Here is a 14,887-nt window from a genome sequence, read left to right as displayed (position 1 = left end):
GGTGTTAGTCTAGGATGGTATCGTAAGAATTTGAGGGTGTTAAAATCCAATATGTTGGAGGCTATTGGGTATCGTAAGTAATCTTTCTGAGTCAACTGTTGTGGATGTTAATAGTGGTGATTCGGGTTCGATCCAAGATGGTATCGTAAGTAATCGTTCAATCTTGTGTTAAAGAAACGTTGCATTCTGATATTAAATTGAACGAAGGGTCTCATAGTGTCGCTAACAATAGTGTACCAAAGCAGGTGGAAGTTATGAGTTCCAGTTTACCGCACCCTCCGGGTTTCACCTATATGTATAATGCACAAAATGGCAGTTCATTATCAGGGGGGGGGGGGGGTCAGTTAATTGTCAGACCCCTTTTATGGCTATAAATCATGATACTTTAGAGGGTATTATATCTTCTAGTCCCAATCTAGACGACGATATTTTCGATTTGGGTAAACTACTTGGCTTTAATCTGAAAGGTTGTCACAACATGGTGGATCGATTAGGTGGACATAACAGGTTTCAATGAAGATTATGTCCATCAATAGTTGCGGGTCCAAGGTATCTTCAAAACGACAATGGATACACGAATTATGTTTTTCCTTGAAGGTCCAATTCTTAGGCCTTCAAGAATCTAAGATGACTCGATTACTTATTCACAGGTTAAAATCTATGTGCGGCAATCAAAATTTTGATTATGCTATTAGCTTGGCCCGTGGGTTCTCTGGCGGTATTATTTCTTTGTGGGATCCGTTGGCATTTGTCAAAAGTGGGATGTGGTGTGATGTTAATTTTTGTGATCATTAAAGGCCATTGGGTTCGGGAAAATGTCGAAGTTTATATGGTTAACGTGTATGCACCACAACATCTAGCTGAAAAACGTATTTTATGGCAAAAACTATCTAACTTTATGGCTGCAAATATAGGCAATTACATCTTGTTCAGTGATTGGAACGCGGTTCGAGAAGAAGAAGAGAGGTGTGGTTTAGAATTCTGCCCATATGATGCTAGATGTTTCAATGATTTTATTGCTTCTAACGAGTTAATCTAGCTTCCTCTCGACGGTTTACAATTCACGTGGCGCAACAAAGCAGGTAACAAATTTAGTAAAATTGATCGCTTCTTTTTTACTAACCATGTTCGTGACAGTATCAATGATATTAAGGGTGTCGTTCTTCCCCGGGGATACTCAGATCATTCTCCTATTTTTTTATTCCAAGATAAAGTCGATTTCGGGCCTACATATTTCAAAGTTTTCGATTTATGGTTTGCTCGTGAAGATTTCAATGATACTGTTAGTTCCGCTTGGTTATCCATTAATGATCAAGAGCTCAACATTGTTTGTAAATTGCGCCTTCTAAAACAGAAGCTGAAAGATTGGATATGGTCTTCGAGATCGAGAGAGGCATCTCGCCTCAAAGAGGTTATTTTTAAGATTGATGATCTCGATGTTGTTATTGACACAGGTACTGCCACTCCGGATTTAGTAGACTTGCGTAACGAGCTTTTTAATGAGAGGGACGAACTAGCAAAGTTAGAGGCATTCGATTCTCTTCAAAAAGCTAGAATTAAATGGGACGTAGAAGGTGACGAGAATTCAAAGTTTTTTCATAGTTCCCTTAAACATAAACACAGTCAACAACTCATTCATGGTTTAATGGTGGATGGTAATTAGGTTGTTGACCCGGTTGATATTAAAGATAAGTTTTTTGAGTTCTACAAACTGAAATTTGATGTGCATGATACAGGCGCTGAATTTGTTTACATTCAGCCTAAATATAGATTATCCGACACTGAAGCATCATTCCTTGAAAGGCCTATCGATGACACGGAAATTAAAGTGGCAGTTTGGGACTGTGGTAGTTCAAAAGCACCGGGTCCTGACGGTTACTCTTTTCGTTTTATCAAGCATTTTTGGGATATCCTTCAACATGATTTATGTAGAGATATTCGGAGGAGATATTTTGAGACATCGATTATGCCTCCAGGTGCTAATTCTGCTTTTTTCTCCTTGATCCAAAAGTTCAAAACCCGGTTCTTGTCACTGATTTTCGCCCGATCTCATTAGTCGGTTTTTTTTATAAAATTGTTACAAAGATTCTAACAAACAGATTAGCACATGTTATTGATAAGATCATAAGTCCGGTTCAATCAGCGTTTATTTCAGGAAGACAAATTTTGGACGGTCCATTGATGTTGAGCGAGATTATTTCATGGTTTAAAAAATCGGGGCGACAAGTGTTATTATTCAAGGTGGATTTTGAGAAAGCATATGATTCTGTTAACTGGGATTATCTAATGTTCATGTTGTCATCTTTAGGCTTCGGCGATTTATGGTGCAAGTGGATCATGGGTTGTTTAAAGACGTCCAGAACTTCAGTTCTAGTCAATGGAAGCCCAACTCGTGAATTTCCTATTAAAAGAGGGTTACGACAGGGAGATCGTCTTAGCCCCTTTTTATTCATCATAGTTATGGAGAGTTTTCACTTGGCTTTTAATCGGGCTATGGATATTAATTACATTTGAGGTATTAAGGTGGGTCGAATAACATTCATTTATCCCATTTTTTGTACGCGGACGACGTTATTATTTTTTCGGAGTGGAGTAGACAAGAACTAAACTGTATCCTCCTCATTTTGAAAAATTTTTATTTGGTTTCGGGCTTAAAGATAAATGTAGCCAAATCGCATATGTTCGGCATTGTTGTTGACATTCATGAGGTTAATTCTTTTGCGAATGAAGCAGGATGTAGGGTTGGGTCATTTCCAACTAATTATCTTGGCATTCCAATCGGTGCCAATATGAAGTTGACCTCGAATTGGGAATCGTTAGTTGACAAATTTCGTTCAAAGCTTTCATCTTGGAAGGCTAATTTGCTATCCTCGGGCGGAAGATTGACTCTTATTAAGTCCATTATTGGCATTATCGGTACTTACTTTTTGTCTCTATTTAAATGCCCCGAATCTATTCTAAAAGTGTTGGAGTCGATTAGAGCAAGATTTTTTTGGGGCGGGAACGAGTCGGTCAAGAAGATGCATTGGGTTAATTGGGACTCAGTCCTAGCTTCTTTTGATAATGGTGGCTTAAACGTTGGAAGTTTAAAAGCATTTAATCTTGCTTTGATCTTAAAGTGGAGATGGAGGTACTTAGTTAATTCTGAAGACTATTGGGTTTCTATAATTAAATCGATTCATGGGAATGTGTTTGAGATAACATATGGAGGTCCTACAACCACATGGTCGAACATTGTGTCTTCATGCTCTAAAATTTTGTCAGATTCTACGATTCCTTTTAATGTTTTTCACAAGGAGATAGGCAACGGGAGAAATACCAAATTTTGGTATGACTTATGGTGCGGGACGTCATGCCTTTCGTCACATTTTAATTGGCTTTTTCATCTAGATTTAAACTAAAATGACACTATTGTAGATAAGTGGGTCGATGGAAGTTGGAATTGGACATGGTCTAGAGTCGACATTGGTAGTCAAAACAATCAGCTGTTAAATGATCTTTGTGATTCTATCAGTACTTGCCATCTCTCAGACAGAATGGACCGATGGTCATGCTCTCTCAAATCGGATGGGTTATTCATAGTGAAAACGGCCAGAGAATATATGGATCGAGTCATGTTACCTGTCTCTTCAATTAAAATGGTATGGTTCAAGATGATCCCGAGGAAAGTTAATATTTTTTTTGGCATTTGAGGCGGGATTCGTTACCTCTTCGTTGGAATCTTTCCGCAAAAGGTATTGATATCAATTCTATTGTATGTCCTATTTGTAACAATGGTATTGAGACGAGTGACCATGTCTTTTTCGATTGCTCGTTAGCTACGAATCTTTGGCATCGGGTGAGAATGTGGTTGAGTTGCGGGATGCCGGTTATTTCTTCTTGGGATACTTTCTACAGTTGGATAGAAGGATTTCAATTACCTACTTCCAACAAGGAGCGGATCATTGCTATCATAGTCACTCTCTTTTGGGCGATTTGGCGATATCAGAACGACATTGTTTTTAGTGATCCTTTTTGTAATAGAAATAGTCTTTTTGATTTTGTTAGATTATTTTCTTTTCGTTGGATTAAAAATAGAGGTCATCTAGTTTTAAATTAGAACTTGTGGCTTTCTATTCCGTTGTAATTCTTTCTTAGCTCCTTGCTAGAGAGCGTGTTTTTAATAAAATCCCAAATTTACCGTAAAAAAATAAAAATAATAATAAACTTATAAATTCAGATGTTACCAGAACAATATAAATATAAATTTAATTTTTATAACGATAGTTTTAAGACCTTTAATTCTTTAAAGTTAGGGGTAAAAACCTACCAGTCTGTACACTTGTACACTTTAATAATCATTTTATTAAAATTATTATACAACTCTTATGTACAATAAATTTCTGAGGATTATCGATAACCGTAAAAATTTTCATTAGAAAATTCATATATAAATTAAAAAATATTAAAAATATATATTAATAATTACAATAATTAATTATATAATTGTTTAGATACAACTATCAACTATCCTAAAATATATAGCCTAGTGGTTATTGATCTGATTTTCTCACATGATATGTTCAAATCTCATTAAGTGCATGTCTAAGGTGTGATGCCCCGTACAAAATCAACGTGTACGGATTATCAACAACAGGTCCATTACACGGTTACAACACTATATGCTGTTTTAAAACAAGTTTTGCATTCATGAAAAGATAACGTTTTTACCAACGTCAAATGTTTTACAAAAGATAACGTGCTTCTATGAATAGAGAGCATTAACATAAGTACGTGACACAAAGGTCATTACAAAACCATAGCTCGTAAATAACATAAGTTGTGAATGCAAAATAAAAGTTCCATGATTGAGACATTAATGATACGCATATCCGCAAGACTATGCGGATTACGCATCAAAGCCCTAAACCGCACGCAAACTATCATGTCAGAGATATGGCACGGGTGTAGCCGCACTCTATGCGCCTATACCATCTGATGCGAGTTTCGTATACTTGCATAAAGGTTTAGTATGTTCTAGAAGAATATATGACATAATTAATTCAGATTCTTTTCCTTAAATAACGTAAGTTAGTTAGGGAAAAGATCGCATTTATTTAGGGATGAGATCCTATTGAAACCCTAATTCGTAAGCCTATAAATACATAGCTCTCAAACCCTAGAAAGGACATTCGTTACTAATACGTAACAACAACATACATATCTTCATCGTACGAACAAAGCTTAATACGATCTTAAAGACTTTTAGGTATGTCTTGAACTATAAAACCTTCATTTCTTTGGGCCACTCAACCTCGTATGCTAGGTTGTTGGTGGACTCTCAAATCGGCCACCCTGTCAGAATCAAAACGATACCGGTGTGGGTTATCCACGACTAAGTGTCGGAGGTCCGAATATTGTTAGTCCTTAAACCCTATTATGCACTCAAGCATAGGTTCACCTTGACCTCGTGAAAATATGCTTGATCATTTGGCGCCATCCGTGGGACCGGTTATACGAAACAAATAAGATTGGAATTTATGTTGTATACGATTTATTATACGTATCTTTTTCTGTAAAACTTTTTTGTTTAATTAATCGGTCACTTTCAGGTTTTCAGATTGTCAGCAAGAATGGGTGGAGGAAGTAAGAGTGCCAAAAATCAGGGGCGATTGGATTCTCCCGTAAGTCCAGGGTTTCAAACACCTACAGCGACTGTTACGAATACACCATCGACGCCACCTGCACCAGTCAAAGGCACGTCCAAGCCTCCATCAACATCAAGCATCGTAACAGGACCAGTTGCATTAAAAACGGTCCTTACAGAATCATCTAAGAGTTGGCGGCATTCTCTGGATAGAAGCATATTAGAAACAGGAACTAGCTTCAAACCATTCGAGGATCTGCCTCCAAAAAATCTGAGCTTCGGTTCTCCAAGCGAGACCATTCCACCAGGTTTCAAAGTTAAAACTACCTATGTGGGCACCATGCCCATCATCACTTCGGTGGAACCTGAAACCCCTATTGAAAGGGTTACCGCCGAGAGCGCTCAGGAAAGAATCAGGCAGATGGGTCTGAGAAATCAAGATGGTTCATATATCACGCTGACACCGCAACAAAGGTCAATGACACATGCGTCTTCGTAACCTATCCCTAATGTTGCAACCAACCAATATAGCAGGCCGCAACATGTCTTGACCCAGCCAAATAGTTTTATATCCCAGTTGCAGCAGGTCGCGCCACCGCATTTGGCACCAGCTTTTAATGAACCAGCAATGGTCCAAGAATTCATGAACAACTGGTTCGCGGTAATGCAATGACAAAAAGCCAGGAAAAGTCTTGAGCTAGCTCCTACAACTGAAAAGTTTGTACCACATATTGCAAATCATCCTTTTAAAGTAGCGCCAGTGGTACCCTTAACGTTAGGAAGCTATGATGGACTGTCAGATCCAGATGATTTTTTGCAAAAATTTGAAGGAACCGCAAGAACACACAGCTGGGGTGACGCAGTAGCATGTCATATGCTACCAATAGTACTGCAAGGGGTAGCAAGGGAATGGTTCAACAATTTGCCAGCACAGAGCATCACAGGCTTTGCGGATCTGCGCTCAAGATTCTTATTAAATTTCCACAACCTGCGCACTCGCAATAGAACACATGTTGAATGTCACGACATTAAACAAAAGCAAAAAGAAAGTTTGGGGGAAGTCATCGATAGGTACACCAAGGAAGTGGCGAAATTACAAGACCTCCCGGAGAGTTAAAAGGTGTCCGGTTTTATATACTGCATAGACACCGATAGACATCTCTCTTTGTGGCAGCGGCTGTGCAGAAGAGTACCAGAAACTTTCGTGGAGGCTATAAAAGAAACTCATGACTATATGCGTGCGCAAGAAGATATAAAACAAAACCGCGGAAGCAACTCTTCGTACATGGACATTGATGAAGATTATTATCGGACACAAGGAAGAGCGTCAAAGCATGGCAAACGCTATAATAACAATGGGCCGTCCCGAAGCGGTAATTACAATAACGATAAATACCGCAAATTTAACAACAACAAAGGGGAAGGAAGTCAGAGGTACAAAAGTAATCACATCGACAACGTCGCATTAGTAAAAGACCTCACAAAAAATGCCAAAAGAAATTCTGGCTACAGAGGAAGTGTGCAAAGACTTCGATCCCCGGTCCTTATGTCAAAGTATGGGAATAGGGACAAAAGCAAGTTTTGTGACTTTCATGACGATTACGGTCACGAAACAAATGAATGTCGGCATCTAATTGAAAAGGTGGTTGCCGAACTTAAAAAGGGAAGATTACAACACTTGAAGAAAAGTGGAAAAGCATCAAGCGAGAAGCCGAAAGGAGAAAAAGAATATTCGTGGCAAAAGAAGAATGATGGAAGGGAAACGGATAAAACCATTAATATGGTAACCAGCGAACGAGCAAATCAGAGATGCAAGTTAGAATTATCTGAAGAATGGGAAAACACTCCCATCATGTTCCCGGTCATAGCACAGGAACCCTCAGATGCACCCATCACAATTAAAGGACGCGTTAAAAGCTGCGGGTACATCATAAAGCGATTACATATAGACATCGGCTGCGGTGTTGATATAATGTACGAACATTGTTTCCGCTTGCTGCCAGGAGCGGTGCGAGCCAAGCTAATAGCTCCTAGCACCGCATTATCGAGATTTTCTGGGGAGTCTGCATGGCCAATTGGGATCATTGAATTAGAGCTAGATCTGGTAGATGATGATAACAAGGAGTTGGTAAGAAGTATAATAATAGAATTTGCTGTAGTAAGGTCTTACTCAAAGTATAATGCGCTTTTGGGACGTACAACTTTGCAAAAGCTGGGAGCTATCCCTTCCATAGTGCATGGCCTTATCAAGTTCCCAACACCATTAGGAATTGCAACGATAAGGTCAGAAAAACACGATGCAAATGTTGCAGCTGTAGAACAAGCAGAAAAACAGCCAAGCGAGGCAGAACAGTTTTGAAACTGCATGATTATCGCAAACCCGCGATATCCAGAGCAAAAAATCAAAATCGGAGGTGGATTATCCGATGAGACAAAGTTTAAGCTTCGTAACATATTAGCTTCTAATACGGATGTCTTTGCATGGAAAGAAGCAGACATGACTGGCGTATCAAGAGATATTGCTGAGCATAAAATTAATGTAAATCCAAGTCTGACGCCAGTACGACAAAAGAAACTCGTTATGGCACCAAAAAGAAGCGAATGGTTGAAAGCGGAGGTTGAAAAGTTGGTCAAAGCAAATATATTACGAAAGGTAAGGTACCAAACGTGGGTAGCAAACCCGGTGCTGGTAAAAAAGCCTGACGGGTCGTGGCGTATGTGTGTCGACTTCACGGAGATTAACAAAGCCTATCCCAAAGACAATTATCCTCTACCCGAAATAGACTGGAAAGTCGAGTCGCTGGCAGGCTTCCGATATAAATATTTTCTAGATGCGTACAAAGGATACCATCAGATACAGATGACATCAGATGATGAGGATAAAACTGCTTTTCACACAAGCCAGGGAATATACTGCTATACCAAGATGCCATTTGGTCTAAAGAATGCGGGAGCAACATACCAGCGTGTAATAGACAAGGCTTTCAAAGGTCAGATTGGCAGAAATTTGGAAGCGTATGTTGATGATTTGGTGATAAAAAGCACAACAGAACAAGGTTTGTTGGAAGATATATTAGAATTGTTTGCATCGTTGAGAAAGATAAATATGAAGCTCAACCCGTCGAAGTGCAGTTTTGGAGAAGAGGAAGGAAAGTTTCTTGGTCATATAATAACTGAGCGCGGGATACGCGCAAATCCAAAGAAAATAGAGGCAATTGAAAATATGTCGTCACCCAGAAATAAAAAAGAAGTGCAAAGTTTGACGGGTAAATTGGCGGCATTAACAAGGTTCTTATTAAAATCCGCAGAGCGATCGCTCCCCTTTTTCGGGACATTAAAAAACTGCTTAAAGAAAACGGATTTCAAATGGACAGAGGAAGCAAAAGTGGCATTTCAGGAAATGAAAAAGTTATTAAAAGAGTTGCCGACAATGACTGCGCCGATTGCGGAAGAAACATTGATACTATACTTAGCAGCATCAAAAGAAGCAATAAGTTCAGTATTGATAGCAAACAGGGGACAGGTACGCACTTCAAATCAAATTCTAGTTGTTTCTTATTCAATAGTCATTTATCAGATATATATATATATATATATATATATATATATATATATATATATATATATATATATATATATATATATATATATATATATATATATATATATATATATATATATATATATAATGCTATGCGGACAGGTACAAATGCCTGTATATTTTGATAGCAAAGCTTTAACAGGAAGCGATTTGAACTACCCTGCAATTGAAAAACTGGTTTATGCGCTCGTGCATACGGCTAGACGCTTAAGGAGATATTTCCAAGCGCATCCAATAATGGTCCTAACAGACCAGCCAATAAAGAAGGTATGACAAAAAACAACGTATTGTCAAAAAACTTCAAATTGCTTGATAAATTCTAGCAAGTTTACATTCGCTGACACTTGTTGAGCAGGTGCTATATAAACCAGAAAATTCTGGTCGCATGGCCAAATGGGCTATTGAATAGGGTGAGTATGAGATAAGCTTCTCACCAAGAAGTGCGGTAAAAGGGCAAGTCCTAACAGATTATCTGGCTGAAATAGCCGGAGATATCGAAGTCTCGCATGAATCAAAAGAAATTCACCTCCGCCCGAGCAGCTGTGGGAAATGCACACAGATGGGGCTTGTGGTCCACAAGGCGCAGGGGCAGGAATAGTCCTAAAAGTCTAGAAGGAGAAGAATATACCTTCGCGCTGCGCTTTAGCTTCCCTGTAACAAACAATGAAGTTGAGTATGAAGCATTGTTATCCGGAATGAGGGTAGCAAAATATCTGGAGGTAAAAGAGCTGTCTGTATATGTCGATTCGCAGTTAGTTGCAAACCAATTCAACGGGATATTTGAAGCACATGATGAATCGATGCAAAAGTACTTGAAACTTGTGCAAGAGCTCGCGGTGGACTTCGATTTATTTCAGATAACTCAGGTTTCAAGAACATTAAATAAAAAGGCAGATACGCTCAGTAAGTTAGCCGCCTTAACATTCAGCCATTTTAAGAAAGAAATTTGGGTCGAGGAAGTGAAAGTAAAATCCATCGAGATAGACGGTGTATCTGCCGCAGTTGAAGAAGAGGAGCAGAGTTGGATGACACCGATAGTAGAATTTCTGAACAAAGGAACATTGCCGATAGATTCAATAGAAGCAAGAAAGATTAAGATGAAAGCACCAATGTATTTGTTAGACAAAGGAATTCTATACAGAAAATCTTTTCTGGGACCTCATTTGTGGTGTCTTAATCCAATTCAAGCAGAATCGATCATACGGGAAGTGCACGAGGGAATGTGCGCTTTGCACTCGGGACACAAAATAGTTGCGTCAAAAATAATGCAGCTCGGATACTATTGGCCATCAATGTACAGAGATGCCGCAGAAGTGATATGCAAATGTCAGTCGTGTCAGCTTCACGCGCCGGTAAACAAGGCTCCACGACATCCAATGATACCGGTCGTATCTCTATGGCCATTCTGCAAATGGGCAATTGACATAGTGGGGCCATTTCCCGTAGGACTAGGAGGTGTGAAGTTTCTGGTAGTGGCAATTGATTATTTTACAAAGTGGGTAGAAGCCAAACCGCTGAAAACAATTTCGGGCAAGCAAATTCGAAATTTCGTATGGGAAAACATCGTCTGTCGGTTTGGAATACCAAATGAAATAGTAAGTGACAATGGTACATAGTTTGAAGGTAATCCATTCAGCGATTAGTGCCAAGAGCTGAACATAAAGCAAACATTCACATCAGTCGCACACCCCCAGGCGAACGGTCAGTGTGAGGTCACAAATCGGGATATCGTGTTAGGAATCAAAGTAAGGCTTGGATCGTGCCGAAAGGGTTGGATAGATGAACTGCCGAATGTACTATGGGTGCATCGCACAACTCCAAAAGGCACGACCAATGAAACAACTTTTAGTTTGGTGTACGGGTCTGAGGCTGTAATACCCACTGAAATAAATGTGCCAACTATGCATACAGCTTCCTTTGATGAAAGTAGCAATAGCGAAGAACTGCGTGAAAATCTAAACTTAGTTGAAGAGCGCAGGGAAATGGCTGCCATAAAAGAAGCAATCAACAAACAAAGAATCACAAGCTACTATAATAAGCACGTACAACCATTATCTTTCCAATTGGATGACTTGATATGGTAAAAGAATGAAGCAAGCAGAGCAGAAGACACGGGTAAACTCGGACCTAAATAGGAAGGACCATACAAGGTTATTGGCGTAAACGATACAGGGGCATATCTACTAGCAAGTTTAGATGGAAAAGCAATAAAACGCACCTGGCATGCGCAAATACTGAAACAGTGCTACATATGAAAAAACTACAGATGGATTGATCACCCCAAATAAACTGTTTAAAGTTTTTATTATGTAAATTTTTTTAGTTTCCATTGTAAACATGACAACTAAGTGTTGGTCAAGTGATATGTTTGAAATAAATTGAATCATGCAATTTAAGCCAATAACTTGTACATTTTTATATTTGTTGATTGCATGCCCCTTAAGCTGCACAGGGACACACTCCGAGTCCCAAGTGGCATAGTTTAGTTTGGTTACTAATACTATTTTTAATGGTGATAGTAGTAAAACAATGGTTTGTTTCAAACGCTCGTACACCGCGCAAGACGGAGACTTGCACAGTCTAGACTATAAAACACAAGTTTGGTTTACTTGTTTAAATAACCCGGACATTGGCGTGGCCGGAAGACTCTTGAGTGTAGACATTGATTTGTCTATAGTACGGGTAAATTGCATTGGATTGTATATGCGTATATACTTATAAATTTTTTTATAAAATTCTTAAGTATAAACTTATAAGCATTGGTTTGCTTACTTTTGCGTAAAACATTGGATTGTTAGCGCAAGAATAAAAAGATCGTGAAACGAATGAAGGGTCGCTCCCGTCATGAATTCATGGAATTTATTCTAAACATGAGTTATTGAATGCATAAAATTGTAACAAATCATTATAACCGCCATAGTGATTTCATAAAAACGCAATGATTGCACTTTAACCAAAAGAGATATCGAATTATATTCAATCAAAGCTAACGAATTACAGTTAGAAGATATAAAGTCAAACCACTTAGCATAAAAGCGGGACATGTACCAAAATTTGACCTAATATACGATAATATAAAAAGTAAAAAAGGGGGTGGCATTGGCTGGAACGTTTGCCCTACACTAAGGAGAGTATGCCATCCTCGCACGCAGCGATCAGATGCATACTCTGCTTTAAACATAAAATAAAAATATAATATAGGGATGCGAAACCTCCAATATTGCAAGGCCCATCCCTCACTAGCACAAAACGCCACCCAAACATGGATAAATAATATCCATCCTGGGTAGCATAACAAACTCAGTCGAGTTTGTCATTGATTATCTCCTGCGCAGAGATGGTAGGATCATTGATGAGAAATTGTAGACGGGGGATCGGAATTTGTTGAAGTTGGGCACAAGCTTCTTCACATTTTTCTTTGGCTCCATAAGAGAGTACCTCAGCAATATTTGGAGGAATCACGGTGGGTACATACAACTCCTGGCGAACAACATTCCAGAACAGGGTTCGCTCATACGCACGTGCGGTAACCATGGCTACACCAAATTACTGCTCGATGACTTTGCAGTCGAGAGCATGCTGGACAATGTTCGGTAAATCCTTTCGGAGAATGTCATACTCTGCCTTTATAGCATCGTGTTTCGTGCCCCATGACTACTGGGATGCAATCCAGTCACTGAAGCTTTCATTTTAAAACACGACATGGGCCTCTGCTTCCTTCAGTTTCGCAGACAAGGACGCAATCTCAGACTCCATAAACCTTTTTTCAGCAACATGCTGATCCTCCTCTTGCTGCCTTTTAAACATCAGAACATTGATCTGCTCTTCTGCCTGTACGTGCACGGTTACCGCAACTGTGAGTTGGGCAGTTAGCTTTGCATTATCCTCTTGCAGGACATTTATCTTGGACATTTCTGTTGATGATGGTGGTGGGGGATGACCAAGCGCAGCAGATTTAAGTTGCAAACGATTCAGATCCTTGGCAAAGTTAAACAGTGTCGATTGCGTGTCTATGTAAAGTTCTTCGGAAGGTGAAAGCGAGGAAAATTTCTGCATTAACTGATGAGGGGCACATGATTGTAAAAAAGAGAACTGTTGTGCAAAAACTGGAAGAGGAACCTTCATGAAATCATTTGCGTTCGGAATCAGTAAAGACGAATCATCAGGATTTAGGCATACACGCTTGGAGTGATTGGATACACCACTTGGACCTATAAATATGATAAACATGGCGTATAAAAACTTAAAGTCAATATTCAATAAAAAGTCAGACTGTCGAAAGTAATACCTTCATCATGTGACCTTTTGTGGTTACCCAAGATTCTGGCATCAGGAGTTTGGTATAGTGAAGGTATTGTGTCGGAGTGACTGACCGGCGAATGAGAATGGTTACCAGAGTCGGTGGTAGGAATGGGTGCGTAAGATTCCAACTTCATCTATAATGTCAGAATCATAACAACACATGAATGATAAATAAAAAATGTAACTACGGTTACATAGCGTAATGCAAAGTATGAGAGTATGAAATATACCTTTTTTGATCAAGAACAGGTCTTCGCAGAGAAGATGAAAATGGTTGAATGGTTTAAAAGGGAAAGGATTGTGAGATACGAAAAAGCCAATGTCCCATTTATAGAAAAAATATGGGAGTCAAAAAGTAACAAGGGTATATGATGTGTCAAAAGTGTGTGTGCAATAGTGCTTTATTTATCCTTCAACTTTTAAATTTATAAAACCTTTATTAATACACTTTAACACCCTAACGAGCAACAAAACCCGGTCAGATGTAGTATTTTAGGTTATCGTCCCAAGAGAGCGTGGAAGCAGATAAGAGTTGTTTTATTATATAGCTTAGCTCTTATTAAAGAACTAAAGATAGATTTTTATGTGTTTTTATAGGATAGATTCTTATCTCTTAGGAAAGAGATGATTGAAGATAAACAAAATAACAAAATATAAAGCAAGAAATAAAGACTTAAAATAAATAATTATAAAAGAGAAGTGATTACAAGGACTTGTGAATCATGAGGGAATTGTATTAACTATTTCATAACATATATTAACAAATAGCAAGATAACAATCATAGACCAATCATTATCCCTAAAAGGTTAAGCTAAATGTCGCATATCATTCATAAAGTAGGACCTAAAGCATACATTAACTAAGTGATGTTCATAGCTAATGTCTTCATTCATGGCATTCAAATAATCACATGATAAATATTACCTAAACCTGATGCGGATCCAAGGCAACATTTAATTAGACTGACAAATTATATAAGCTAATAAACTTAATCAGACCAACTCAAGTTACTAGCTAAAAGTTAATCTTAATCAAGTTCTAATGCAATTGACAATTAAATACACATAAACAAAGGTTCTTCGATTAAGCCTAACAATAATGAATTCTATTATATAAGTTGATTCAAGTTCAACTAGTTGTATAACTACCAATGATATTTACCTTTTTTGCTTGCAATCCAAACACTATATTTGATGGACTAGATCTAAACAAGTGATATGAATCGAATATAAGATCATAGAATCAATGACTAGTTAATCCTAGATTCATAATATTTAATCATTAAGCATGGCAAACAAGTTATTGAACCATGGCAGACATAAACAGTTTAAATAATCATCATAGAAACATGAACATA

At 38.4% G+C, this 14,887-nt stretch overlaps 1 protein-coding gene across 1 annotated transcript; it reads left to right on the top strand.

Annotated features, from left to right (window-relative positions):
* The first annotated feature begins 7,991 nt into the window (after positions 1–7,991).
* On the top strand, positions 7,992–11,562 carry LOC139902297 (uncharacterized). Its single transcript, XM_071884937.1, has 6 exons — positions 7,992–8,914; positions 9,001–9,149; positions 9,370–9,494; positions 9,713–10,696; positions 10,871–11,227; positions 11,551–11,562. The coding sequence occupies exons 1-6, from the start codon at positions 7,992–7,994 to the stop codon at positions 11,560–11,562; spliced, it is 2,550 nt and encodes an 849-aa protein (XP_071741038.1).
* Positions 11,563–14,887: the final 3,325 nt, after the last annotated feature.

Source organism: Rutidosis leptorrhynchoides, chromosome 3, assembly GCF_046630445.1.
Source record: "Rutidosis leptorrhynchoides isolate AG116_Rl617_1_P2 chromosome 3, CSIRO_AGI_Rlap_v1, whole genome shotgun sequence".
In the NCBI taxonomy this organism is placed as follows: domain Eukaryota; kingdom Viridiplantae; phylum Streptophyta; class Magnoliopsida; order Asterales; family Asteraceae; genus Rutidosis; species Rutidosis leptorrhynchoides.
Note: the sequence above shows the minus strand (reverse complement) of the source record. Positions and strands in the feature narration are given on the sequence as shown.

What these genes read in the sequence shown, in the direction of transcription:
- LOC139902297 (XM_071884937.1), top strand. Translation starts at nt 7,992, where the DNA reads ATGATTATCGCAAACCCGCGATATCCAGAGCAAAAAATCAAAATCGGA. An exon ending in TGATAGCAAACAGGGGACAG is followed by an intron (nt 9,150 to 9,369) that starts GTACGCACTTCA and finishes AAGCTTTAACAG; the next exon opens with GAAGCGATTTGAACTACCCT. An exon ending in TAGGAGGTGTGAAGTTTCTG is followed by an intron (nt 10,697 to 10,870) that starts GTAGTGGCAATT and finishes TTCAGCGATTAG; the next exon opens with TGCCAAGAGCTGAACATAAA.